This window comes from Podarcis liolepis (assembly GCF_965112155.1).
Source record: "Podarcis liolepis genome assembly, chromosome: 2".
Lineage (NCBI taxonomy): Eukaryota > Metazoa > Chordata > Lepidosauria > Squamata > Lacertidae > Podarcis > Podarcis liolepis.
Genome location: NC_139555.1, coordinates 72,154,239 through 72,180,709, shown reverse-complemented (window position 1 = coordinate 72,180,709; position 26,471 = coordinate 72,154,239). Strand labels below are relative to the sequence as shown.

Sequence of the window (26,471 nt, the reverse complement as noted above, 5' to 3'; positions counted from 1 at the left end):
ATGTGGATCATGGCTAATGCCATGGGTACACAGCTTCATAAATCAGTGGTGGGAGTGCCCTGGGTCCAGAGTAAACAGAAGTGTGTACATGAAAGCCATGATTGGAACTCTGATTTTAGCAAGGGCAAAGCTGAAACAGGGACCAACTATACTGTCAGTTATTCCCAGGTACAGATAGGTAGCCGTGTTGGTCTGCCGTAGTCAAAATAAAAAAATTCCTTCCAGTAGCACCTTAAAGACCAACTAAGTTAGTTCTTGGTATGAGCTTTCGTGTGCATGCACACTTCTTCAGTTATTCCCAGGGTTAAAGGTCCTTTAACGTGGCCTGAGTTGGCAAAGTCTGTGCGGTGAAGAGTTTACCATTCACACAAAAGCAAAATGAATTGAATATGGACAGCTATCTTCATGCATATGCTGCCCTCTGATCTTCTCAGTCATCCCTGTCACTACCCAAGGATACACGCATTCTTACAAACACAGAGATGTGCCAGTAAATAGAATTGGGGGGGGGGTTAAGCATACTAACTATTTTTTCATCCATTTACGTTTTATGCCTTAAGGTGCCTAGCAGTTGGGAAGGTGTGTGCAGATAGACATAAAATAAGTGTTTGCCATAAACACAGAGTGGAAGGAAGAGACACCGTTCATGTACGGGTAGCTGGCACATTGTGGCACCATAGAGTTATCAGCAGGGACCTGACCTCAAGCACTAAGGCTCTGTCTGTCGTCATCAGCCCTGTTCTATCAGCATTGAGCTGCCTGTTCCCGGTGACCCTGTAATGGCAATGCTGATGGAATAATTACTTAGTGTTTTTGTATTCCTTTCCTCTTCCTCCTTTCATTGGCTTGTATCCAGACCCTGCCTTTTAGTCCTGTTCGAAAATAGCAGTCCAACCTATGGCTGTGCTGCCCTGACAAAGGGCCACGTATGTCTTGTAATGCATTGTGGGAGATATTGGTGGGGGAAGGAGAGGCGTTTTAGTGGTCTCACAATCAATGTCTTGATATGGATATGCTTGAACAGACAATTTGCTGCTAAGACAAATGCATAACTGTGGTAAGGTTGCTTGGATGGTGGTTAAAAGTGAGTGGGTGTCCTTCAGAGGAAAGCCTGCAACAGCTATCCCTCATTTTGTTTCAGCCACAAGAGTGGGTGATGTAGTCAAGCCAAAAGATGTTCAGATTGCTGAATGAAGAGCTAAAATACTATGATGCTACACGCTAGGGAGAATATACAAAAATGAGCAATAAATTTGACTGCTATTGTTCCTTCCATAGAACTAAGCAAAAATCCTATAAGCTTCTTTAGGGTGACCAGTGTGCTTCATCTGTATCACCTTCTGGTTAAAATGTTGCTGAATTGATAAGATCCCCCATTGCTCTAATCGTCAAAGCAGAGCACTTTAAATCTCATTCACTTTCTTGGGGTCTCCAGTGGCGAGCACTGTTGAAGTGCAGAATGCTAGGAGAAGAAAGTAAAGGAATTCATATATGAAATCATTTTCCCTAGAGACATTAACATTCAGTTGTACAGATTTATTGGAGGCAGTCCTCTAAATATTCCTTCCGCCGCCCTTAAGAATAAAAATAGCAAAATAGTTAGTTAGTTAGTTAGTTTTTTTGGGGGGGGGGTTAAGTGGATTTTTATGTTAGAGATAATGCATATAATTTGCAGCACAGTTAAATAGTGGCTCCCACACTCTGTACAGCAGCACTTCAGCTGTGATGAAGGACATAAGCAGACAGGCTCATATAGCATGAAGAGAAGTGTGCTAAACTGTGTCTTGGACCTCAGGCAGCTGCCCATAAGCACACAGTTGCAATGTATTGCTCTAGGCACATTGCCAGCCTCTTTGGCTACCTGAATCCTTTTGCTGCTCCTTTAGGAAAGCTGTGCAACAGGATGGGGAACCTGTGACACTCCAGATAATATTGGATTACTGGCCATGCTAGTTGGGGCTAATAGAAGTTGGCATCCAGCAACATCTGGAGGGTTCCCTATTCTTGCTGTCCAGGGCTATTCTGCTTTATATATATATATGGTTCAGATGCAGAAGAAGCAAAGGTATTAAGCTTTCAGTTGAACTGTGGAGCATTCAGCCCAGTGGAAGCTTCAAAAGCACTGATTGTGTGGACCATGGAGGACTCTTACTGGAGCACATTCCAGACCGGCAGAAGAAGAGCAAGGGTGAGAGACTTTAACAACTACCCACCTCCAGATTCCCATCCAGGGGGCTTCTCTCTCCACCACAGCCCTGTGAGTGACAGCAGAAGTGAGTCATCTGGGGTGAGTGTCCAAACCCCTCCATTCCTGCGCTCTACAAGGAAGAGCCAGCAGGCACCCCAGGATGCTCTGATGAGGTGCATCTCCAGAAGGGACCATTCAGATCTGAGGGCTTTGCCAGAGGTAATACTCCCAACAGGTTGCTGCTGAAAGAGTGATGTCAAAGGGGATTGTCCCTTTAGGTCTTCCCTTAGGGCTGCTCGCTGAGCATGGTATGGCAATTAGCATATTCATTGGGAATGCTTACATTTTCTCTGATTAAGATAGGCATTTGGCCTTTGTCTGGACTGAGCCCATCCAATGATGGCGGGTGATATTTTAGTCAATCACATGTACCACCAGAAGTTTACCCAGTAAGAGTTGGTTATATTCCCTATTGGCAATATCATTAATATCTTCCACTACGGTGAGAATAAGGTTCCATTGTTCCTTCGTGGTTACTCTGATTAATTCTGTAGCTCTCCAGCACTTTTTTTATCCTCACTTGGCATTATGCTATATCCCTTAGAAGGGTTTTTTTTTAAGTTAAGCCATTAATTTAGATTAAATTCTGGTGTGCAGTTAATTCTGTGTCCTCTTATGAGCTGTCACTATCCTGCTGCCAAGTGTGGAGTGTTAATTAATTATTGCTAATTGCTACTACGCTGTGGAGATGCTGATTAGAGCTCAGATGTGCCTGGCAGAGGTAGATGTTTGTGGGCCAGGGTTAGATACAGGGAGCTGGGAGATCTGGGGGGAGAGCAGTGAGATCTGCTAGGTTTCCATTAGTTAGACAAATTCAAGAATTTGTGTGGTGTTTTGTTTTTGTTTGTTTTTTAGTTCTCTATGGAGGCCTTTACTTCCAGGGAGCTCAGTCAGCCTTCCAATGATCCTTCATTTGTTTCTTTCAAAATACCAGGTCAGGCCAAAATAATATAGATACCATCCATGCTAGGATAGGGGTGAATTGATAGGGGTGTCCTGGTATTATGTACGCTTGGTTTTATGAGGCAGTGGGTCCTATTGGTCCAAATTGCTTCTAGCTGGGTATTGGAGCAACATAGGGTTGCTGGATGGGGAGCAATGTTTGCTGTGGTCCATAAGGATTCTATCTCCCTTTCCTGTATTGGTTGTGGCCCATCCCACTACATGCCTGTTGATTTCTCTCTGTCCATTTTGACTGATGAAGTAATATTGGTTGAAATAATTGCATGAGGGTTTAATTCATCAGGGCAAGACGATGATAAGATCATTGTTGGAAAAGCATTCTCCCTTATATTGGGGAATTACAAATTAATCTTATTGAGTTGTGATTCCTGGCAAAGTAGGTCTAGCAGACGGTAGAAAACCAGCTTGGCTTGGCTTGTTTTGGTTGAAACTGGCTGTTTCAGACTGACTTCAGGATGTGTGTGGATGGAAACTGACTCAGTTGCCTGGTCCTGTTAATTCTCCTAGCTGTTGAAAGCAATGTCCATGGTATCAGTCAGGACCATCTGCCAAGGGTTAACTGGACGAACTAGTTTGCAGTAGTTTTGTTCCTACTTCATAGCATGGTTTCAGGGAGTGATTACTGCACTTCCCTATGGGAATTTTCCTACATGGTCCTGCAGGTTTATTTTCCTCTCCCATCCTTGTTAAGTTCTTCGTGAAACTCCTGGTTGAGGTTGTTCTAGGAACAATAGGCCTGGTGATCTATGAAGGATAGTTCAATTCAAAATGAGAATATGTTCTCCCTTAAGAAGCAGGCCTGACCCATTTAGCAAGGCTTTATTTTATTTTATTTATTTTATTTTATTGCAATAGAAAGGCCAGGCATGATGCTTACTTATTTATTTTAAATATATATATATTTAGAAATCTCTATCTTGAAATTCCATCTTCTACACAACTATTAAAGGTGTATGATACCGCTCTTCTGTTGCATCTCACCACTGAAAATCATCCAGCCCAGTAGAAAAATAAAATACAATTTAACAAACTGGTATACAAGTTATTGCTTTCCTTGAAGACTGGTAAATTGGCTGTTTCTTCAGCAACTGTGCCATTCCAGCTGAGCACCCCTCGCAGCTGCTCTTTTCTGCAGTTTAGACACTTTGCTGAGAATATTTTTAAGTCTTTCCTTTTTCTCTCACCCCCACTCCAAACATTCCTAAGAAAAGCAAGACTACAATGCAAAATTTTCTCCAAATATTCACCACCATTCTTCTTCTTTTCTTTTTTTGCGGTGGCTGCCATCTAAACACACACTGCCCCAGAATAACTGTTGGTCTGTGGCGTTGTAGGGAACGCAAATTGGTGGCAAGGTGGCCAACACATTTGTGGCTGCTTTAATTTCTAGCAGCATCAGAAAAAGAACTAGCTGGCAGGGGTGGAGAAACTGTACCTGCCACTGTGAATGGTGATCTCCATTCTAGAGAAATAAATGGAGGATTTCTCCTCTCACACTGGGAAAAATCAGTGAAATGATCCTCCCAATTTCTCTGTTCAGAAATAGGCTGGAGACTTTCAAGAGGCCCATCTGGGCACAGCTTTAACTTAATCTAGCATACGCCCTGTTTGCACAACTAGTTCTTTGTTTTAATAAAGCCATTTAAGCTGAATGCCTGTTAAGCAGATGAGAGAGAGTACTGGACATATCACAAACTGACAGGCAGGTAGAAAGACAACTTCAAGCAATCAGCCAATAAGAGCTGGAAATTCAGCATTGGCAGAGCACATGTGCTGCTCTGTGCTTGCTATGGTTGCATCTATGAAATCTGGAGGATGTGTTCTATGTTTGGACTAGGGAGGGATGGCTATTGCAGTGCTTTGAGACCACTGTCAGCTAGAAGGCAGCTGCTGCACTCTCGACAATGCATTGCATTTTACCTCTATCTGATGGGTAAGTCTTTGGTTGGACTGTCTTCATAAAGGACCCTGGTTTGGCCATGTTGATGCCTGAAAGATAATTTTTCTTACAAAATATTGTTTTGGTAATTCTCTTTCCGTATGAGCAGAGCATGTGGTTTATTTTTGTTGTTAATATCGTAATAAGAGAGAGATGTCCATATAACCTGCCAAACATACATATATATATGTATATGTATAAATATGAGGATATATATGTGTGTATATGTGTATATGTAACTGTATAGCCCTAAAGCAATACATATACAATCTATCAAACATATTTAATTTCAATTATATGATTTTTAAATATATATATAAATATATATATATAGACAATAAAATATCAAAATCCTCCAAATGTTGGCACCATATTGGCTATAACTTTGTATGATGCTAGTTACCAAAGAATCTTCTCTCCTTTCTCTCTTGTTAAAACTAGTCAGTTGTTTTGCCTCTTTTGTTTATTCCTGTCTATTTTCTCTCTTTCTTTCTTTCTTTCTTTCTTTCTTTCTCTCTTTCTCTCTCTCCCCTTACTCCTCTCTTTCTCTTTTTCTTTTTCTCTTTTTCTACCTTCTGCTGTCACATTCTGAGACTGAAGCCTTCTTCTTCCCTCATTTCAAACCCCTGCCGGATAACGTTACCTTTCTGTTGCAGATTTTGAATACCTGCTGCCAAACAGCTTTGAGTCCGAGGGACATGTATTCATTGCTCCAAGGTAGCTTTGCGTGTGAGCTTGCTGAGGTGTCCATTCAACCACTCTCCCCTCAACACTGATCCTGGGACTGGCTCAGCCCCCTTTCCCATCCCCACTTCCCTCCCTGCCACACCTTTTAAATATTCTACTTCATCACTCCCACCCTTCTGAGCTGACACCTCCTCATTGTGCCAAAGTCTTGATCATTTTTCTTTCCTTCTTTTTTGTGTCTGTCGTCTGCCTGTGTGCCACTCTGAGACTACAGCTGCCACCTGCACCTTGTTGAGATGCCACTGTGGTTGGCAGCGCAGTGGTCCCACCTTCTGTTCACTCACCTACATAAGAAGAGTATATATGTATGCCTGCGTATGAGATATTATGTGCACATACATATATAGGTATAGTTTCTGAAAATACTCACAAAATAATAAGTCAGTCCTATTTGGATCATGTTGAGATCATGCCATCATGTTAGTTAAATCTGAAATATATTTTTATATATAATACACAGTGTTTGTCTAAGCCAAAAGCCCTCTTTGGAAGACAGGAGTATCATGTGCAATGCCATCTAGATTTCCCACTGAATGATTTCAGCCAATATTTTCCACCCCAAAGAGTTGTTTGCTCCAAATATCCCATTATTTGATTTGGTTGACTAGGTGCACCTATCACACAGCATTTGTTTGACCCATGATTTATTGACCAAATGATTTTTAACACAAGACTGGCGTTTTGCCAGTTTTTTTCTAAGAAAAAAAATTATAGATCTGGGTCACTTTTGTTTATGTTTTTGGATTTCACAAATACCAAAATTTAAAAATACCTAATGATAAACAAACACCACAATAGCATGAATCACTCACTCACTGCACTATTTTTATTAGTGAAAATACTTCCAAGCTTTCATAAAGACACTGTGTTGTTCAAAAAGCATTTTCAAAATGTACATGATTCAATATTGCTAAAGACCTTTGTGAGGCCATATTAATACAGTAGGAATGATAAAATATTCTACTGCTATATGTAAAAAAACCACGAAGCCACTTTCATAAGCCTGCCTTAGTCATGAAGCTCACAGAGTGACTTTGGGTTCTCTTTCAGCCTAACATACCTGACAGAGTTGTTCTGAGGGTAAAATTGGAAGGTCAAATAACGATGGCTGCTGCCATGAGCTATCAAAGAAAGCCAAGATAGAAATGCCATAGGGAGACAGAGAAGGGGGTTTATTGGCAAATGTCAGCCAAAATCCAATAAACTGATGTTACATTTGGCATCTGGGTAAAGTGAAATGGTGAGATCCTATTAGTGCCTCCTATCTTTAATATGGTATTTTTAAAAATAGAAGAGAATTTCTGTACATCACATGGGTTTGATTAACCCTCCACAAATTCAGCTTTGCACAGAAAAGAATAATACTGAAGAGGGTGTGTTGATTTCTAACTTTTATTTATACAACTATTAGATTTACTATTCTAAGATGCTTCTCTTATACAAAGCATAATCAGTGAGAACATAAGAGCATAAGAGGTGAACCGATGTTGGACTCCAACTCCCATCAGCCCCTGCCAACATGGTCAGTGGTCAGGGTTGATGGGAGCTATAGTCTAACAACTTCTGGGAACTCACAAGTTCCCCATCTCTGTGCTGTGAGCAGCAGTCCATCACTAGCATCCATACTATAAGTGAAGAGCTTTACATAGTCGGCATCCAGATCAGTGTTCAAAGTCACACTAATGTGAAATGTATACATGAATCTAATGTTGTTTTTTAGGAAATTTACAATTTTGTTAGACTTTTTCTATAAATAGAAACCAGAACACTGCAAACAAATTCTTCGGAAAATGTTCGTTACAACACAACGTCTAATCAGGTCTCTTTCTACATCGGAACAAACAGACTCCTGTTCCGTCAAGTCATAATACAGAAGGTCACATGATAGCACTTGAGTTTCAGCTGCACCATCTGTTAGCCCTTTAACACCAATAATACCAAACAGCATACTAATGAGACTGTATGATATCTCATCAATACTAATATGGCCAATAGTCCATGGTAATTTTCAGAAACCATATATCACTAATGATCTATTTGTGGGCGTGCAAGCACATATATCTGTACACATTTGTGTAGATATATTGGTGGATGCAGTGTTGTGTACTTCTAGGTCTTTGAGAAACAAAATTATATGGACAGCCGAGATGATTTTATACTCACATAGGAGGACTTGCAATATATTGATGGAAAGTCAGGAAATTAACAGAGTAAAATAGCTTTGCTTCTCAGCTGCCTCTCCTAAAATGTGATTACAGACATTTACAGGTGAGGCCTGACTCTTATTCAATCTCTTCTTACAAGCATATTTTAAGTGCTATTTGCATTCATTTTCCAGAATCTGGCAGGTAGGAAGTATAAACGGTTAGCTTGAAGCATTTGAGTGCAAAAAAATGTGCCTGTTCAATACAAAGGCCTGTCCATAAAAACATATGGGGTGTATAAGTGGAGTGCACTGTATTGCTGTACATCTACTGCTGTTTTTCTCAGCCCTCATTAGAGAAATGTAGCAAGAATTTGGCTCAACTACAGTGTATTAATGAGATTGAAGTAAGTAACAGAAGCAACATGCACTGATGAAACTAGCACCTCCAGTGATTCACCATGTGAGTGCAATGCAACAGGTAATTGCCCAGTCACTATGATGGATATATAGCTTCCTTGGTTTGACCAGTTAATGACTTCAATTACACAACACCTGATACTTGTTGAGGAATTGATTGTGTGGTCTCCAGAACACTGAAGCACAATTACTTCAGAGTTAAGGCTTTCTGTGAAAGCCAAACTTAACAAGATATGCACACTGATTACCTCCTTGGGAGCAGTATGATACAGCAGGGAATAAAGTGGATTCACTCTTGCTTTGTGAGTTAGAGGCACTTCCATTTGCCCTGTCTATTCAGCATAGAATCATAGAAGAGCTGGAAGAGACCCTAGGGTCATCTAGTCCAACCCCCACAATGCAGGAATCTCAGCTAAAGCAGCCATGGCAGGTGGCCATCCAACCTCTAATTAAAAACCTCCAAGGAAGGAGAGCCCACCACCTCTCATGGAAGTTTGTTGCACTGCCAAGCAACTCTTACTGTCAGAAAGTTTTTCTGAATGTTTGGCCGGAATCTCCTTGCTTGTAACTTGAAGCCATTGGTTTGAGTTGTGCCCTCCAGTCCAGAGTATCATCCTGATTTCCTTGAACACAGCTGGTGTGTAGGTTATATATGGTGTTTGCTCTTGATTCAGCATTCATCCTGACTTGCTTGCGTAGAGGTTACACATCTTTCTGTCAATCAAAAATTATCCCACACTTTCTAATGCATTTTTCTGCAGGGGCAGTGCATCCCATTTCACTGCTTGAGACATAACTGGACGTGCTGCCCAGTCCTGCCCCACCTCCACCACCAGAAAAGTGGTACCAATTTCTGGTGATTTAGATGCCATGTCAGCGCCAGTGCCAGAGGCGGCGGGGCACCCATAGATGTACTGCCTCAGGGGCTTCTGCCACTTTGTGGTTGGGCCAAGCCTGTGTCTGTGTCATTTTTGTGACTATATCCCTCCTGCAAAATGGTGGCAGTCTGGAGGTGACCTAGAAACATGGCCCTCACCCACTGGGTAAGCCTTCTTATTAGGTTTATTTTAAGACCTATTTAGCATTACATGAGTTAAGGTGAAGATGGCCTGACTGTTCCCATTGCCTTCTCTGTGTTGCACAAGAGAAGAGGGTCTACAGCAGAAAGCCAGCTGTATTTGTGTAGGCTTCCTGGTATGGAAGTTTTCCTCCAACGACTGGAGGGTGGCCGGGCCAGCAAGGGGGAGGCAAAAGGAAGAGCTGGGGTCAACTAGCATGTTCCCACTCTCCCCTCATTGCATGAGCCCCTTAATGCCTGAATATTCATTCAGCAGTTTTCACAAAAGCCCCGTATGTAGGTGATTTTTTCTCCCAGTGTTGTCAGCTGTGAGAAACCCTTAAGGCCTCTGGAGCTACCATAAACTGTGATTGGCAAACTCAGTAACTCAGAAAGTGCAATGGTGTGCTGTCATGAGCCCTCTAAATGAACGTCCGCCTTTACTTTTTACTCCTGAGAGGCAGTGAGGACTGAGGCCAGGCACACTCTCACCCTCTCCATCCTTAGCCATTAGCTACTGGCAATGCAAAGCCAGCAAGTGAAAAATGTTCACAAGAACTTTGCAGCTGCAGCTCTTGGAAAGCTTCCAGAGACAGAAGTATACTGGCATAATGCCAAACACAGAACTGTTATTTGCAGCAGGATCTGTGTAATAAATAATTCTCCGTCTTTTATATACTTGCCGGCATGCAAACACACGCTCTGGGGAGGCAATCCTGATAGACAACAACCCATTAGAAGTGTGGGGTCTGTAAGAGCACGAATTATCACCTGGGTGGGGTTGTTTTTTAAGAGAGAGAGGATACAAGTCTGTACTGAAAATACATCCCCTTCTACAGTCTAGAGTTAGCCCCTATCAATCTATATGAAGGATGTACTTTCCTATCCAAAGCATGGCTGTCCACCTTGTTCTCTTTTTGCTGTGGGTGAAGAGTGGTTCTCTGTTACTGTCCAGAGAACGTCTGTGCACTATGGAATATTGATTTGTTCCACAAATGAAACAGGTCCTCAGGGTTTTCTCTTGTGCATTCCTTCTCCACTCATGTCCCCCATTTCCTTGAAGTGTGAAGCTTCATGGGAGAAGCAGCTTTCAAATTCAGTAACATTCAAAAATGAAGCCAAATGGCACACCAGAAATTTTGTCCAGGTGAGTATCGTTATTCCTCTCTTGAAAAAGGACGATAACAAAGGGAGTCCCACGCGCAAAGTTACAGTTCAATTCATGCAAGAAACTGAGCCATCTTGCCTCAAAGCTCATTGCCTCCTAAGCACAGCCCTTCATACTCCAGTCACCAAGTGCTTAATCTGCTGCTTTTCCCCTTTGCGTTACGGTCCTGCTCATTTTACCAGTGCTCCTGGGTGCACAGTTGAATCAGAAGGCATTGCCTATGTGTTTGCATCAACACATGGTGAATGCAATTTGGACAGTTGTTGCTGCTAGTCTGTCTGCCTACTGGATTACAGTGTGCTCCACTTATATTCTTCCTGCTTTGTTCAATAAGCCTGGGAAAGGATGAGGAGAAAGGACACTTTCTAAAGGAAACACAGAGTTCCCAGTCCCATGTCTGCCTCATAAGACTCGTGCAAGGTTGAGGTGCATATCTGCATATAAAAAGTAGTGGTGGGCTTGATCCTTCCCGACAACTACTCTCGCCTGCCTCCTAAGACCACTGAAAGGAGAGAGATTTGGCGACTGGGTGTGGATAGGTGTGGTGGATAGAGGGAGCAGATGAAGGAGTAAACATCTCCTCTTCCTTTTGATTCTCTTTTGTAAATGCCCAGCGCTCGCATTATTATTAACAACTGCTAACACATGTTTGGGAAAACTCGGATGCGCCGTGCTAACTTGTAGTTCTTTCCATCCTCAGTCCATTGCTCTTTAGTGTTAGAGTCAGAAATAATTATTTGTGGTGAAACAGTTAAAGCCAATGTAGGAAGCAGTAAATGTACTGTAGGGAAAGCATACAAAGAAGGAACCTCAGAATGATTGTTCAAAATGAGCATAGCAAGTTGATTGGCTGGACTAGTCTCAATGAAAAAGATTTAGGCCTGCATAAAGTGGCACATTATATAAGTGACTTGCGCTGTGTATGCATCTTTCATTTGTAGACAGCCATGGCTCATCCTTGTATCTTTCTATTTTGTTTATTTGGGGATGCACTTGCTCCTTAGGGAGAACCTAACACAAGCGAGTTAAGGATAGGGATGGGAGATATTCAATTCAGTTCACATTTAAAGGCAAACCTACCTAATTTTGCAGTGCAGTTCTCCAGCCAAGTTATGTGTGCAAAAAGGTACGTATTAGAGAAAAAGTGGGTCCATAAATACATAGATTAGTGAAAATATCACAAAATGCATTCTATTTTGGGAAACTGCTTTGCAAAAATGTAGACAAAATTGCAAACAAAAATATATATGTATTAGAAATTTGCACTAAAATGCTGATAAATTTTCATTGGCACTTGGGGGGCGGGATCTCAAACAGATGTGGAAATGTGGAGACCCGAACTCAAGATTTGAAAAATGAGAAACTGAAATTGACACATTCGCCCATCTCTAGTCAGAGTTAGTTTCATTTAGGAGGCAGGAATATTATTCTCAAGACATAAAAAAGTCATGCTTCTTTGACTACAGTGTTGTATCATTCATAATGCCTGTATCCCAGAAACCTAAATTGCATTAGCTTGTAATGGAAGCCAGTGTGGTATGAATACAAGCAGACATCATTATCCAGTATTGTGGCTTCATGGGGAGCTATGTGCTTTACAGCTAGAGGGCTTCATCTTCCATCTAGACTCTTATGTAGCCCTTGACCTTAAAAAGGTTGCCCACCACTGCTCTAGAGAGAGCTGCTACTATTGGAAATGCCACTAGGATTAATAGAGGCATTAGTTGTATCACCTCTGAATCCTAAGTTTCCCACTGTGGGATCTCATTACATACATGAAGGAGTCATATTTATTTAGCTGTGTTTAAAAAGAGAGCAAAGAAACCAGAGTTAAATGAAGCTGTGACCAAATGTAGATAAAATGATGGATAAGAAGAAAACCTATTGCTAGAACTGCACAGGTGAAACTGCAGTCCCCCATACCCGTTTTCCAAAGCTGTATATAGAACTATAACCATCCTGATTACCAAAGTTTCCATTTTTGTCGAACAGTACCTGTTTATAAACAGAAGCTTTTTTTTTCTTACGAGAGCTGTAAAGCTTCTGTAGAGGCCATATTGAAAATCAGAATAAAGGACAGTTCTGGAACTTCACAATAATAGATGAGCTTGAAAGAAATAAGGCCTTCTTTTGCCACAGTCTTTCTAAACCTAAAGGAGTTCAAGCGAGTATCATGGTTAATTAAGCTACCTTCCCTACAGCAACCTTCTCCAACCTGATACCCTCCAAAGGTTTTAGACTACAACTCCCAACAGCCCCAGCCAGCATGGAGGGCACCGGGTTGGGGAATTAAAGGAATTTAATTAAACAACTGAATTCTTAGAATAGCAGCGCAATTGCTACACAAATCCAGAAGAGAAGCAGTCACAGTATTCATAGAGTTCTTGTTTCAGATGGTGATGGGTGGCATCAGTCAATCTGTGAATGCCACAGATTTTTATATGGTCATTAAATTCCCCAGACTGCCTACTATTCCTTCATAGATCAGCCCCACATTATTTAATAGTCTTCTAATATTCTTGAGAGGCACTATAATAGCAGTGTGGGAAACCCAAATGCCACTTTTATTGAGCACAGTGCCATCTAATTTATCTGTAAGCCACTTGGGGGGAAAGGCAGGAGATAAATAATGATTACAATCTGTATCCACTTGTGTTCCAAACTGAGCCCAAGTCATACAGAACAGCGTATGAGTATCTTCAATATGAAGATCTGTTTTTAAGATATTTTGGGTTTTTACACATATCCTTTTCCACACTTACTTCCTCCTCCTCACATCCCCACGTTTAAATGCATTTGTACAAATAGATTTCAAGTGCACACAAGTACTGATGTCTCACACAGCCTTGCTCATGGACAGGACAAATATCTTTACAGGAATCCCCCACCACTCCTATCTCAAACATGTATGCAGACAGTATTGAAAGTGTTCTCTTAGGCACAACAGCAACATGACTGGGTAACAGCCTCACCTACGTTGCACACAAAGTCATGATTATAGCAGTTCTGAGAGGAAGAAAACTGACAGTAACTTTTTCATCCTTCCAAACGACAAATCTTTTCATCGTAATCCCAGAGAATATTGCAAAGACCTCAGCCAGTCGGATAACAACACTGAATTCCTGGAAAACTTTATCGCCCTCATGGAAAAGGTGACGCCTGACTCCAAGCAATGTAAGTACCCCCAGGGCATGCAGTGGAGACTCAGCCTTCTCTCAAGAAACACTCAGCACTGTTTGGGTGAGAGAACCAAGGAAAAACCCAGAAGCAAAGGTGTGCTTCTGCTTTAAAAGATATACATTTAAATGTTGTTGCTTTTTAAAAATGGAGCAAAGTTTATGTTTGCCATAAAAATAAAAATTATTTGGATCAAGAGTGGGGGGACATTTGGCTCTCCAGATGTTGCTGAACCACAACTCCCATCAGCCCTAGCAAGAATGGCCAATGTCCAGGGAACATGGGAGCAGTAATTCAGCAGCACCTGGAGGGGCAAAGTTTTCCCACACCTGATTTAGATAGAGTGCACCCTATGAAGAAAGAACTGGGGTGGGTTACTATTCTCTGGCGAAGGTTGTAGTATCAGTTCTCTGGTGTCATGAAAGGAGGATGCAAATGATGAATGAAACCCGTAAGTTCACAATGAAATACTGGGCATATCCACTTGGAAGCAAATTCCATTGAATTCTATGGGGCTTATTCCCAGGAAAGGGTGTCTCAGATTGCAAGCACAGTCACTGAGTAATGCAGTTTGTCAAGCATAAATGTGACCATCAGCAGGTACTCTTGTTGTGATCTGGTTTGAACCAGGTCATATTCCATATAAGGCTGGTGCTCTCTGATTCTAATGTTAGTAGCACGCATTTCACAAAAGTACCTCATGTTCCTGAGACAAATCCCCAACCAAGGCAGACAAATCCATTTCCAGGGATAGCATAAAAACAGTAAGATTGCATTGCAAGAAAACAGCCTGCTATTAAACATCAGTTAAATTTTCTAGCGATAACGCAATTCAGCACTGAAAATAAGGTAAGAAGCCTATGGACTATCACTCCCCTCTGTGTATGAATTTATTTATTTTTAAGTCTTTCACCTAAAGTATCCTTAGTTTGGTGACAACAACCTCTAGAAGTCCCCTTCCAATCCTGCCTATAATTGAAATGCCACATTTAAGCTTTTGTTTCTTTGCTGTACTCAGCATGACTGAGAAATAGAAGCAGTCTCAAAGTCCATGCCCACATGGCAGAGAACTATGTGGCTTAGGTGGCAGACATCTGTGGCAATCGCATGAAACAAAAGAGGGCCAGGAAAGGCTCAGAGTCTTTTCCCATAGGGCAATGCACAGAGCAAACAACTGGGAAGGAAATGTGCCCTGCATAATAGCAGCGCTAAGAGATGCTCTAGGATGGAGTGGAGGATGGGAAAACTGTTGCTCCGCAGATGTTTGTTGGACTTCAACTCCCATCAGCCTCAGCAATGCTCAAGGATTATGGGAGCTGTAATTTGAAGGACCCGCAGGTTCTCCATCATACATTACCTAGACTGGTGCCCACCTCTATTAAGTCAAGTAAATGGGAACATAGACCTACCATGTGGTGGCAGCAGTAATGTGGAGAATTATGCCAGGGGCTGCCTGTCCCACCAGGACAACTTAGGTAAGAGAGTAAGCAGAGCTGGAAAAGGTTACCAGCAGAGTCGGTAGGACTTCCAGGATTGGGAGGAGAGTCATTGACAACACTGCAAAACTAGCATAACACTAGAAAGTACTGGGATGCACTAGTAGAGCTGGTCATGTACTCTAAGGTTTATTACTTTTGTGAACATATATAACTTAATATACATAGCCAACTAATCAAGTTATAAGGATCACACAGCAACCTCTGCAGGGCATTCTAACCAGGGAGCATTGAAAGGGTCCACTGCACACCTTGGAGTATCCTTGTTTTCTGATGCAGTTTAAGTTGCTGCTGAAACAAGTGAAAAGGTGGCTATGCAAGGAGAGAGGGAAAAGGCAAGCAAGAGTAGAAGGCAAAGAGGATTCTTCACCATCGTACTTTAAAATGGAGTGGAGCCCTCCTCAGGGGATATCCAATAAGCAAGACTCTGGATTGGAAACATTTCTCTCTTTCTCTTTCAAGGTGATAACTTCCTCCTTCACAACCTCATCCTGGACACAGGAATCACCCAACAGCTGGTGGAAAGAGTGTGGAAGGACCAAGACCTTAACACGTAAATACAATTTAATTTCATTCCTCTTTCAGACACTGGGAGCATTTTGGTGCCCCAACAAGAGTATTTTCCAGCTGGGAAGAAAGTAGATATATGGCAGTGTTCACCCTGAAACTCTCTTCTGAGAAGCTAGCAGGCCTATACAATTGGTCAGTTCTGGAGAAGGGATAAAAGGAAACCCAACTAATATATAACTCTACACGATACAGACCTAGTAATCTTAGATTTTTGAAAATAGGATTAGCTTTAAGAACAAGCTTAAAGTGGACTTAAGTCTTCCTGCGTTAAGAGGGCTAGGCGAGGTTTTAAGTGGAAAAAGCCTCAGCTGAAAGATTCAGCTTTCCATTCAGTATAAAACCAGTGAAAACTAGTTTAGTTTATCAAAGCTAGAGGGTAAATTTAAAACCAGTTAAAGTTGAAGACAAGTTAAAATTTTATCTAAGCTAAACTGCAAGTCACAACTTAAAACTACATGGTAACTTGCCCATTTAGAGGTTCTTTCAGTTCAGTATAAAATCAGGTAAAAGTTTTTCATTTTCAAAAGTTTGTCCACTCCCATTCCCAGGGGGCAATACTAACCTAAATGCACACATACCCTTTTATTATTTATTAATTTTCTATACCGCCCTTCACTGGAGATCTCAGGGAGGTTCACAACATAAACATACAATATGATTGGTGCTTTTTTCTGGGGGTACTCAATGGTATGGACACTTTTTTCCCCCGAATATAACAACTTCATGGTGAGTACCGGCACCATATTTTCTTGTAAAAATGCACTGAAGATAATACAAAATGAAAACAAAGGGAGGAAAACACAAACCATACCTACCACAGTTATAATAATCAACAGATAGGCTAAAGGTGCAGTGCAAAGACAAATTGGTGAGAAGCCGAACTTTGGCATATTGCTTGAGGTTGTAACTTTCTATCTCTGCCTTTCTATAGGTATAGCCTCTTAGCTGTGTTTGTTGCCACAGATGGTGGTATCACCCGCGTCTTCCCTAACAAGTAAGTGACAAGTGTTTGTCGCATCATCTGTAGCTGAAGAGAATGTGTTTAGCATTTAGTGGCCCCAATCTACCATAATCTAGAGTTAGTAATGATTAAGGATACACTCTGTAATGAGTATGGGTTGCTTGTGCGTAAGTTGCCGCCTCTCCTGGCTATGTTGCCTGGTTAAACCTTTCTGTCTGGACAGCCCTTCACTTCGTGGCTGCCTCAGTCGCTAGCAGAATCCGTCAGTGGGCGTTTCTTAAACCTTTTCCAACATAAAAGTTGTTTGACGCCAAGTCTCCTCCTACTCTCCCTGCGCGGAAGTCTTCTGCGCAGGGAGGGCGTGGGTAGCGGAGGACCCGTGCTCTCCCCGCTGGTGTCTGGTGAAGAGTCCTGGAGCCCTCTCGCCGATTCCCCCATCTGCCCCCCCTTATCCCTGGTGTTGCGCTGATTTGCTTCCCCATCTGCTGAGCTGCTTCTCTCCCTGCTGGGCCCTTCTCCAGCATCATTTGAGAGCCTTCCCTCCGCCTCTAGCTCCGATGTCAGTTCCCTGAGACACTCCTAACCACATCTACTCAGAAGTAAGTCCTGTTGACTGAAGTGAAGCTTACTCCCAGGTAACTACAGTTACATTGCAGCCCAAGTCCCAGTGAAACTAATGCAACAATTTAATTACTTCCTTAAGGGTGCAAGTGTTCATGTGTTGTCATATCTATATGAAACATGTTTTATGCATTTTTATCTCTGTCAAGCTACACTGAAAAAAATATTTTAGAAATATTTTATGTACATTTTATTGCACTTGTCCTCTTAAACATTTCTAATATCCGAATTGATTTGATTTTGATATGATTGATTATACAGTATTTCTATGTCATTTTTAATTCAACTGAATCCCAAGGCAGCCTTCAAACAATAACAAAACATCACAAATACAGCATAAATCATACCGAATAATTAACAAATTTACAGTGAAACAGTTATAATCTATAAAACACTGTTAACAAATCAAGAAACTAAAAAATAAGCTAAACATCACAATGAAAGCAAAAGTCATAGGATTAACAAATCAATGCAGCACTTATAATCCATAAAACACTATTAACAACATTAACAAAATAGCAACCAAAAGATGAACTAAGCGCTGTGAAGTTCATGCACGCAGACACTCCACACCCTCTGTTCATCTTATTAAAATACACAAACGCATAATGCCCATGGCAGCAACTCCCTTCTGAAGGTTCCTTGGGCTGAAGGTGGAGCCACACAGGTGAAACCAGCCCCCCCCCCCCCCGCGAACAGAGTCTCTCTCCCCTCATAGTTCTTCCTCTGGAAACAGCTCCCTTATGAAGGCTCCTTGGGCTGGAGGGTGGGACAAGGCAGATGGGAAAAGCCATAACTGTTGGCATTGTTAGGTTTCCAAAAATTACTGTTGAGGTAGACAGAATACTAATGGTACCACATTACTTTGGGCATCCAGCAAATCCATTCCTTGATATGTTCTTTTAAGGTGTTGAATGACCTTCTTTTTAGCACAAGGAGCAAAAGGTAATGTCAAAGTGTACCCACTAACAACTTTGCAGCCTGTGTCACTGAAGGACACTTCTGGTTAATAAGACCCTCACAACACTTTTCCTGACGACAAAATAGATTTGTATTCCCAACTACCTCCTTCAGGGGGAAATTATTAGTAGTAATTTACTGGGTTCAGGTGCCCTTGATGCTCAAAGGAATATAGGCGGACAACTATTAAGTTTTAATCATCGCTGTGATTCTGTGACCCTTGTGGTTTTAGAGGTTTCTGAAAGCGTGTAATTATCTTTAAAGGCTGACAGTAGACAATGAATTGTGCCTGCGTAACTTGTGATTCACTAAACCAAATGCAGCTTGAAAGGGGCCTGGTAGACTTCCTGATCCTCTGTTTGCCTGGGGCTGCAAAAAGGGTAGGTTTGCCAAGCACTTGTCTGTGCAAAATGAAAACTGCACCACAGCCACAGTAAATAGCTGGTAGTCTTAATAAAAGAACATTTATGGCTCAATACCATCCTATATTTCAGAGGTGAAATATATTATTTGTTTACATATGATGATCCATCTCTACAATTCTGTGTATATGTATGTATAATGAACATTTGGACTTTCTCAGCTATCACCTCCCTGTCTCTAAGACCGGTTGTGAAAGTATAAATGTTCATAGTACATATTATTGATGGGTTTTTAAAAAAGGCCAATATTTTATTTGCGGCTATATGGAAAATGAAATCTCTGCCAAAAGCTTGTGACATTCTGTGGGGCTGGTTGATTTTATTAAAGAGCTGCTGAAGACTGGGAAGAAGACCGGGAGCCCTTCAACGCCAGTTTCTATCGGAGAAGCCTGGATAACAAAGGCCACATCTTTAAGACCCCTTACAGGGATTGTAAGTATGCCCTACACAGTGCTCCAAGTGGGTGGAACTGGTTTGCCCTGCCCTCAGCTTTGATAGCCTTTATAAGCATGGAACTACAGGAATTGGCACCAGACATCTGGCTGCAGGGTGTGAGGCAATAAATTCTGCTTAAAGGCTTACTACAAGGACAGTGATAGTAATATGTAGTATTTACATAGTCTTGATCAAGCCACAGTTCCTGAAGCTCTGTAATAAGTGATAGGCAAAGAACCCCATCATGCCTCCAAGTCCGTAATTTATAGCTTCTGAGCTGAGGTTTCTTGCACCATAAGGGACCTGCCACTTTGCATTCACAAACTCCACTGAGGACAAGGGATAATGTAATAAAGCGGTTCACTGCTTGCTGCATGTGCTGTGGCTACCATTTCATATTATATGCAGTGGGTAATTGCTTAAGCAGAAAAGTGTTCTCGTAATTAGAATGTTAATAAAATAAAAAAGCAAGGGACAGCCTTTCATTTTGTCACTACAAGGAAGCAGGGAGAGGGCACTGGCAGGAAGTCAGCCCTGCATGGAACCATAAAGCATTGCCACCCAAGCCAGAGTGCTTTGCAGCAGTTATGCTGCCTGTGCCATCCACAGACTGGCAGGTCCTTTTTCTTCTTCTTCCCCCTATAGTCAACTACCGAGGGCTGGAACTGGAAAACAACACAGTTGGGATCCTTGTCAGCACAGCAGTTGAGCTCAACTTTGGTGAGAGGCACCTGAAACCAGCAGGTAAGAATGTTGGGGCGTTTGCCTGTATCTTTGTCTCTGAAATGTCTCTCCTGTCTTCAGGCCTTCTGGTCTACATCAGTTGCAGCTGTGAAGCCTTCCCCAGCCTCTCTAGCAGTCTACATAAATACCAGCTCATAGTCTTCAGTCAGGCTGCAAAAACACTTGGATTTCTTTGGGCTATTGGGTTGACAAACCCCTCCACTGGGCTGAAGGCTCATGTGGCCTTTGTGTAATCCTTCATGCTGTCACAGTTGCTTTGTACACGTTAGCAGCTAAGTAGTTTTTGTTTCTCAATTCTGAATGAAGCTGGTTTTAGGAAAAATGCAGTACTTAATAAGAAACAACAGAACAGCTGAGTTAGATGCACACCATTCATTTAAAGCACATGACTTCCGCCAAATAATCCTGGGAACTGTAGCTCTGTGCCAGGTAAACTACGGTTCCTATGGTTCTTTAGGGGGAGCCATGAACTTTAAATGTGTGGTGTCTATGCAGCCCAGGTGTTTAGACAAAAAAAAGAAGACAACATTTTTCTAACCTAAATATCTCTTTTATTTTCCCTTTCCAGTGGTTGGAGTGAAACTTGACCTGGAGGCATGGGCAGAAAAATTTAAAGTCCTTGCAAGTAACCGAACAGAAAGGGATCAGCTGGGGACACGAAGAGTAGGTGGTGAAAAATATGTTCCTGGAAAAGGATCTGAGATTTTGCATTTTGTAGATAACATGGTTGGAGCTGAGGAGCACTTGCAAGTCCACTTTGCATCCCCAGTGCTGTTCTAACACTGCAGCAGAGCAGTCACCCTCGCCAGTGACATGCCAGGTTCCCTCTGGCAACAGTGAATGAACCCCAAGAGGCAGTGCTTTTTTTCTTTTAAAAAAATGTTTAGGGGTACTCTCATTTTGACTCAAGAAAATCACCATTTTATAGTTCAAATCAGGAAAAATAAATACAGTTAATGGACAAAAGAACAAATTTTCACAAAATATTTAGGGGTATGCATTCCCCTGCATCCCCCCAGAAAAAAGCACTGCCCAGAGGTTATATATCTATATCTATGTATTTATCTTACTGTTCCTGAAAGAAGTGGTTTATCATCCTACTTCATAACACTTCTTTGCCCCCCCAGTTCACTTTGAGGATCCTGCATGCTTAAAACATTAAGATGCTAAAATTAGAGACACTTTAATATATCTGGGGAAGATATTCCATAAAGAAGGGCCCACCAATAAAACAAAGACATTTCTGGTAACTACCAACCTAGTTTCTAAAAGGTGAGGCTCCCAAAACTGGGGTCTCAGAGGAAGTTAAAGAACAGTAAGGTTCATATGAGAAACGGCGGTCTATTAGATCTACTGACCTAAAGTCATTTAGAGCTTTGTAGGACAAAGACAAGACAGCACACTGAATTGTGCCTGAAAACAAGTGAAGACCATAAGGGATGGAGAAAAGATAGTGGAAGACCCCAAAGAGATAAGAAAGATTTTTCAGAAATATTATAAAGAATTATATAGAAAAGAGAAAGAGACAGATAATAGAATAGAACAATATTTGGAAAAATACCAATTGCAACAGATTACGGAAGATGAAAGAGAACAATTAAAACAGACAATTACAGAACAAGAAATTCGGAAAACAATTTAAAAAAATGAAAATGGGAAAGGCTCCGGGGCCAGGTGGCATTTCATCTAAATATTATAAAACATTATGTGACCAAATAGTTCCAGTGTTATGCGAGGTCATGAATAACATCTTAAAAGAAGGAAAAATCCCAGCCACGTGGAAGGAAGCTTACATTACCTTGATCCCAAAAAAAGATGCAGATGGCTTAGAAGTTAAAAACTACAGACCCATCTCCTTGTTAAATAACGACTACAAAATATTTGCTGATGTATTGGCGGAAAGATTAAAAAGACTTTTAAATGGGAAAATTCACAAAGATCAAGCAGGCTTTCTTCCGGGAAGACAACTGAAAGATAATGTAAGAAATGTCATAGACATTATTGAATATTTAGAGAACAGGATAGACAAGCAAGCGGCATTGATATTTATTGATGCCGAAAAAGCATTCGATAACATCTCCTGGAGATTTATGAAAGAAAATCTAAAAGCAATGGGAGTTGGAGAAGGGTTTGGAAAAGGAATTGAAGCCATATATCAAGATCAAAAAGCCAAACTCATAATAAATAGCAATATATCGGAACCTTTTGATATCGCTAAAGGGACTAGACAGGGTTGCCCCCTGACTCCCCTGTTATTCATAACAGTATTAGAGGTTTTTAACAAGAGGCTAAGAGAAGCATCAGAAGTTAAAGGGATCAAGGTAGGAAGTAAAGAGTACAAAATTAAAGCATTCGCGGATGATCTAGTGTTAACATTAGAAGAGCCAAAGAAGAGTTTACAAGAAGCCTTACAGAGACTAGAAGAATTCAGCAAGGTGGCGGGACTCAAACTTAACAAGAATAAGACCAAAATGCTGACAAAGAACATGACCAAGGAAGAGGTAGAGGAACTACAACAAAGATCTGGAATTACAGCAGTTAAGAAAGTTATATACTTAGGAGTATGGATTACAACAAAAAATATAAACTTATACAAAGACAATTATGAGGCAACATGGAGGGGTATTAAAAAGGACCTAGAAATATGGGATAGATTAAAGTTGTCATTCTTGGGGAGAATATCTATGATTAAAATGAATGTTTTGCCCAGAATGTTATTTCTATTCCAAAATATTCCAGTAATTAAAGGGCTAAAACAACTTAAAGAATGGCAAAAAACATTAGTAAGATTCGTCTGGCAGGGGAAAAAACCGAGAATAAAAATGAAAATCTTGGTGGATAAAAAAGAAAGAGGAGGCTTTTTCCTGCCAGAACTGAGTCTATACTACGAAGCGGCATGTTTAACATGGGTGAAAGACTGGATAAAATTAGAAAACACCAATCTCTTAGACTTAGAAGGTTTTGATAATAGGTACGGGTGGCACTCGTACCTATGGTATGAGAAGGTGAAAGTTCACAAGGGTTTTCTAAACCATATAATCAGAGGATCAATATTTCATGTTTGGGAAAGAAATAAAGACCTATTGGAAAGGAAAACCCCTTGGTGGATTTCACCAATAGAAGTTTTAACTATCAAAAAAGTCAATATGGAAGGGAAAAAAGTTACTTATGAAGAACTAATCAAAAAGACAGATCACGATATAAAACTGAAACCGTATGAGGAGGTAGAGAATTTATTTACAGGGTGGTTACAGTATCACCAAGTTAATGATCTACTAAAAGAAGATAAAAGGAAAAAGGGATTCGAGGATAAGAAATCTAAATTCAATATTGATATTCTAGAAGGTAAAAATAAATTATTATCAAAAATATACGCTTTATTATTGGATTGGTATACAAAAGACGAAGAGATAAAGGAAGCTATGGTTAAATGGGCTATTGATTTCGGCCATAATATCCATTTTGATGCGTGGCAAGAACTATGGAATATAAACATGAAATTTACGGCTTGTACTGCTTTAAAGGAGAATGATCTACAGATGGCATCTAACGCCGATAAAGCTAGCAAGGATGTATAGAACAAAAAATAAAAAAATGTTGGAACTGTGGAGAGGTAGAGGGTGACCTCTACCATATGTGGTGGACCTGTAGTAAAGTGAAGGGCTTTTGGGAACTAATTGTCAAGGGAATTGGGGTTGCTTGTGTGTAAACCTTCAGCTGTTCCAAACTGCTTAGTGGGGGGTTGTGTCTTTCCCTGACTGAGCAGCCCTTGGCGCTGCTGCTCAGTCGCTAGCAGAATCCGTGAGTGGGCGTCTCCTAAATTTCCTCCAGCATAAGAATTCCTTAACGGACAACCTTCGCCTCACCTCTCTGCGCGGAAGCCTTCTGCGCAGAGTGGGCGTGCCGAGTGGTGGTCCTCCACCCTCCTCACTGACTTCACTGGAAGAGTCTCGGAGCCTCACCTCCGAGATGCTCTCTGCCTCTCCCTTCTTCCTGGTGTCACCTGGACTTCCTTCCCCAGATGACGTTCTCTCTCTTCCCTTACTCGTTCCCTCTCCTGCAGAATCTGGGAGCCTCGCCTCTCCCCTCTGCTCTGATGTCAGTTCCCTGACACTAATCTATAACAAACTTTAAAAAATCTTTAAATATACTTTCCCAAAAAGACCTGAAGCTTTTCTACTGGGATTGATTGGAAAGGAAATTGGAAAAAAAGATAAAAACCTATTTTTATATGCCACGACAGCAGCCAGAAATATGTTAGCTCAGAATTGGAAAACAGACATAATACTGAATATAATGGACTGGCAGGTTAAAATGATGGACTACGCAGAACTGGCCAGACTATCAGGAAAATTAAGAGATCAGGACGAGCAGAAGTTTCAAGAAAATTGGAGTAAATATTTGATGTATATAAGAAACAATTGTAAATCTTTGAAGACACTGGTAGGGTTGGAATAACTCTTACAGCGTGCAGTTGATAATAAGATATATAGAGTACGTGATATTAGAACTTTATTTGATACTTACCAAAGAAATGGAGGGAAGTCAGAGGCATGATAGAGCCTAAGTTAAATATGTAACCTATATATGTGTAATTTATGAATGTATGTACGTGTACTGAAAATCAATAAAAATTTAATTTGCAAAAAAAAGAAAAGAAAACAAGTGAAGACCACCAAAGTATAGTCCAAGCAGTGAATCCCATTGCCAGTCCATGTTAGTGTTTTTTCTGCTGCTGCTGCTTCTTGCTGGCACGTTTCACTTCTATTCCTTAGAACGATTTTTAAACCACTTTTAAGACGACTTTTTAACTAGTTACATTTTCTCCCACTATGGATCTCGATGTGAACAATCCATGCGCTGTTATTACTGTTCTCAGCAGGAGTGGCTACAATCCTGCAAAACTGGTCTGGCACCCTTCTTCCCCGCCCTCCTCCCCTGCCCCTCCCCACCTTGGATGGACAGAAGCAGATCTGTGAGAATCGATTATTACACTCCATTTTACTCCGACTGGACAGTCATCATAATTCCCCACGTACAGCACACTGCAGCAATCTAAATATTACCAGAGTATAGATAAATGTTGCCAAAGCTGTCTCTATTCTCATTTCCTCACAATTCCCTTCTGACTGTAGAACCTGTCCTCTTGTGATTAGGAAGGGTGTGGATGTGGGATTTAAGTAATTCAGTTTTGAGATGTGTTTCAAATTCTCTTGGTGTCACTGCCTTTCTTCTTTCATTTCCAGTGTGACCCCTCCACAGGCTGCGAGATGGACTGTGAGGCTAATTACAAGGTAAACATGGAGGAAACAGATGGAAAATAACTGGGCCTTTTTGCTGATTGTTACATAGCGACTCTTAATGCTTATTGTAGTGTATCCTTAGCTGCTTCCTAAACCAGAAAACTGTCAGAAATCCTGATGTGGGGTGAAGCAGTCGCCTTGGGTGGCATAAGCCAAAGAGTCAACACCCTCATGGGCACCACCTCCAGTGGATAAATCGTGCCATCAATGGCATCAGTTTGACAAGATCTTGCCTCGGGTGGCAAAATAGGGAGCTCTGTGCATGTGTGTGTGTATACACATACACATACCAAGCTTTGTTTCCACCACCTTTATTCCCTTGCTCTTAGACTACCCTGATCCTTAAACACATGTGAGCACCATAAATGTTTATAGAATGACAAGGAATGCTCATTTACGGTTGCCTTTGCTCATTATAGAGACAATCAGGCATGTAGACTAATGTCTAAACCAGAATTTAGAAGCCACTGCAAAACACAAAGTATTGTTCAATCTTTCAGGACCTCCTTTGTGTTCTCATCGATGATGGGGGTTTTCTGGTACTTTCCAACCAGGAGGATTACTGGTTCCAGGTAAGCTGTGCTTTTTCTATAGCAGGGGTAGAGAACCTCCAGTCCACAGGCCAAATTAGGCCCAACAAGGGTAACAATTTAGCTCATCGTTTCCCCCAAATCACACCTACTTGTCACACACCCAATGTCATATGCAACGTAAGGTGTGGGGCAGATAGAAATGCGTATATGAACAATGTAGAGTTTGGCAAGCAAGGCTTGTTGTCAGCGCCAGCCGCTAGGTAAAGGAATGCTTGCTAACAAGCCCACTGAAATCAGTTGCACTACAGAATTCCTTGCTGGGGGTACCATAGGGCAGCCAATCCCTGGGATTTGCTATAAGCACTGATCAGCTCATATTCCTTTGTATCACTAGCTTGAATGCAAGTGGCTCAAAGCAAACCCACAAAGGGGAGTAATTACTTTGGGTCCTCTAACATCATTATGATATCAGACAATTGACACATGGAGGACCCCAGTTGCCAACATGCATGTTCAGAAGCTTCCTACATGTTTAGCAGAGTTTATACATTGCTCCCATTTCTA

General features: G+C 41.3%; 2 protein-coding genes across 21 annotated transcripts in view; one reads left to right on the top strand and one right to left on the bottom strand.

Moving 5' to 3' along the window:
* LOC310700009 (uncharacterized protein) overlaps positions 1-26,471 on the bottom strand; it is a gene marked incomplete at its 5' end in the record, with an annotated part of 89,713 nt that overhangs the window by 38,962 nt on the left and 24,280 nt on the right. For 7 of the 17 annotated variants that reach the window (XR_014522338.1, XR_014522339.1, XR_014522340.1 and 4 more), the window contains one exon: positions 2,214-2,255. The exons of 7 other annotated variants lie outside the window; for them this stretch is intronic. Coding sequence is in view for 1 of the 10 variants with exons in the window: in XM_083488805.1 (XP_083344931.1) it covers positions 2,214-2,255 (42 nt within the window). 3 more of the 17 variants (XR_014522348.1, XR_014522350.1, XR_014522349.1) reach the window with 3 other exon arrangements.
* CACNA2D2 (calcium voltage-gated channel auxiliary subunit alpha2delta 2) overlaps positions 1-26,471 on the top strand; it is a 543,624-nt gene that overhangs the window by 507,717 nt on the left and 9,436 nt on the right. For all 4 annotated transcript variants that reach the window (XM_083488666.1, XM_083488665.1, XM_083488664.1 and 1 more), the window contains 9 exons: positions 5,807-5,867; positions 13,762-13,859; positions 15,821-15,911; positions 16,860-16,922; positions 19,221-19,324; positions 19,973-20,071; positions 20,640-20,734; positions 25,318-25,365; positions 25,875-25,946. In XM_083488666.1, the coding sequence (XP_083344792.1) occupies positions 5,807-5,867; positions 13,762-13,859; positions 15,821-15,911; positions 16,860-16,922; positions 19,221-19,324; positions 19,973-20,071; positions 20,640-20,734; positions 25,318-25,365; positions 25,875-25,946 (731 nt within the window). The remainder of the gene's footprint in view (positions 1-5,806; positions 5,868-13,761; positions 13,860-15,820; positions 15,912-16,859; positions 16,923-19,220; positions 19,325-19,972; positions 20,072-20,639; positions 20,735-25,317; positions 25,366-25,874; positions 25,947-26,471) is intronic.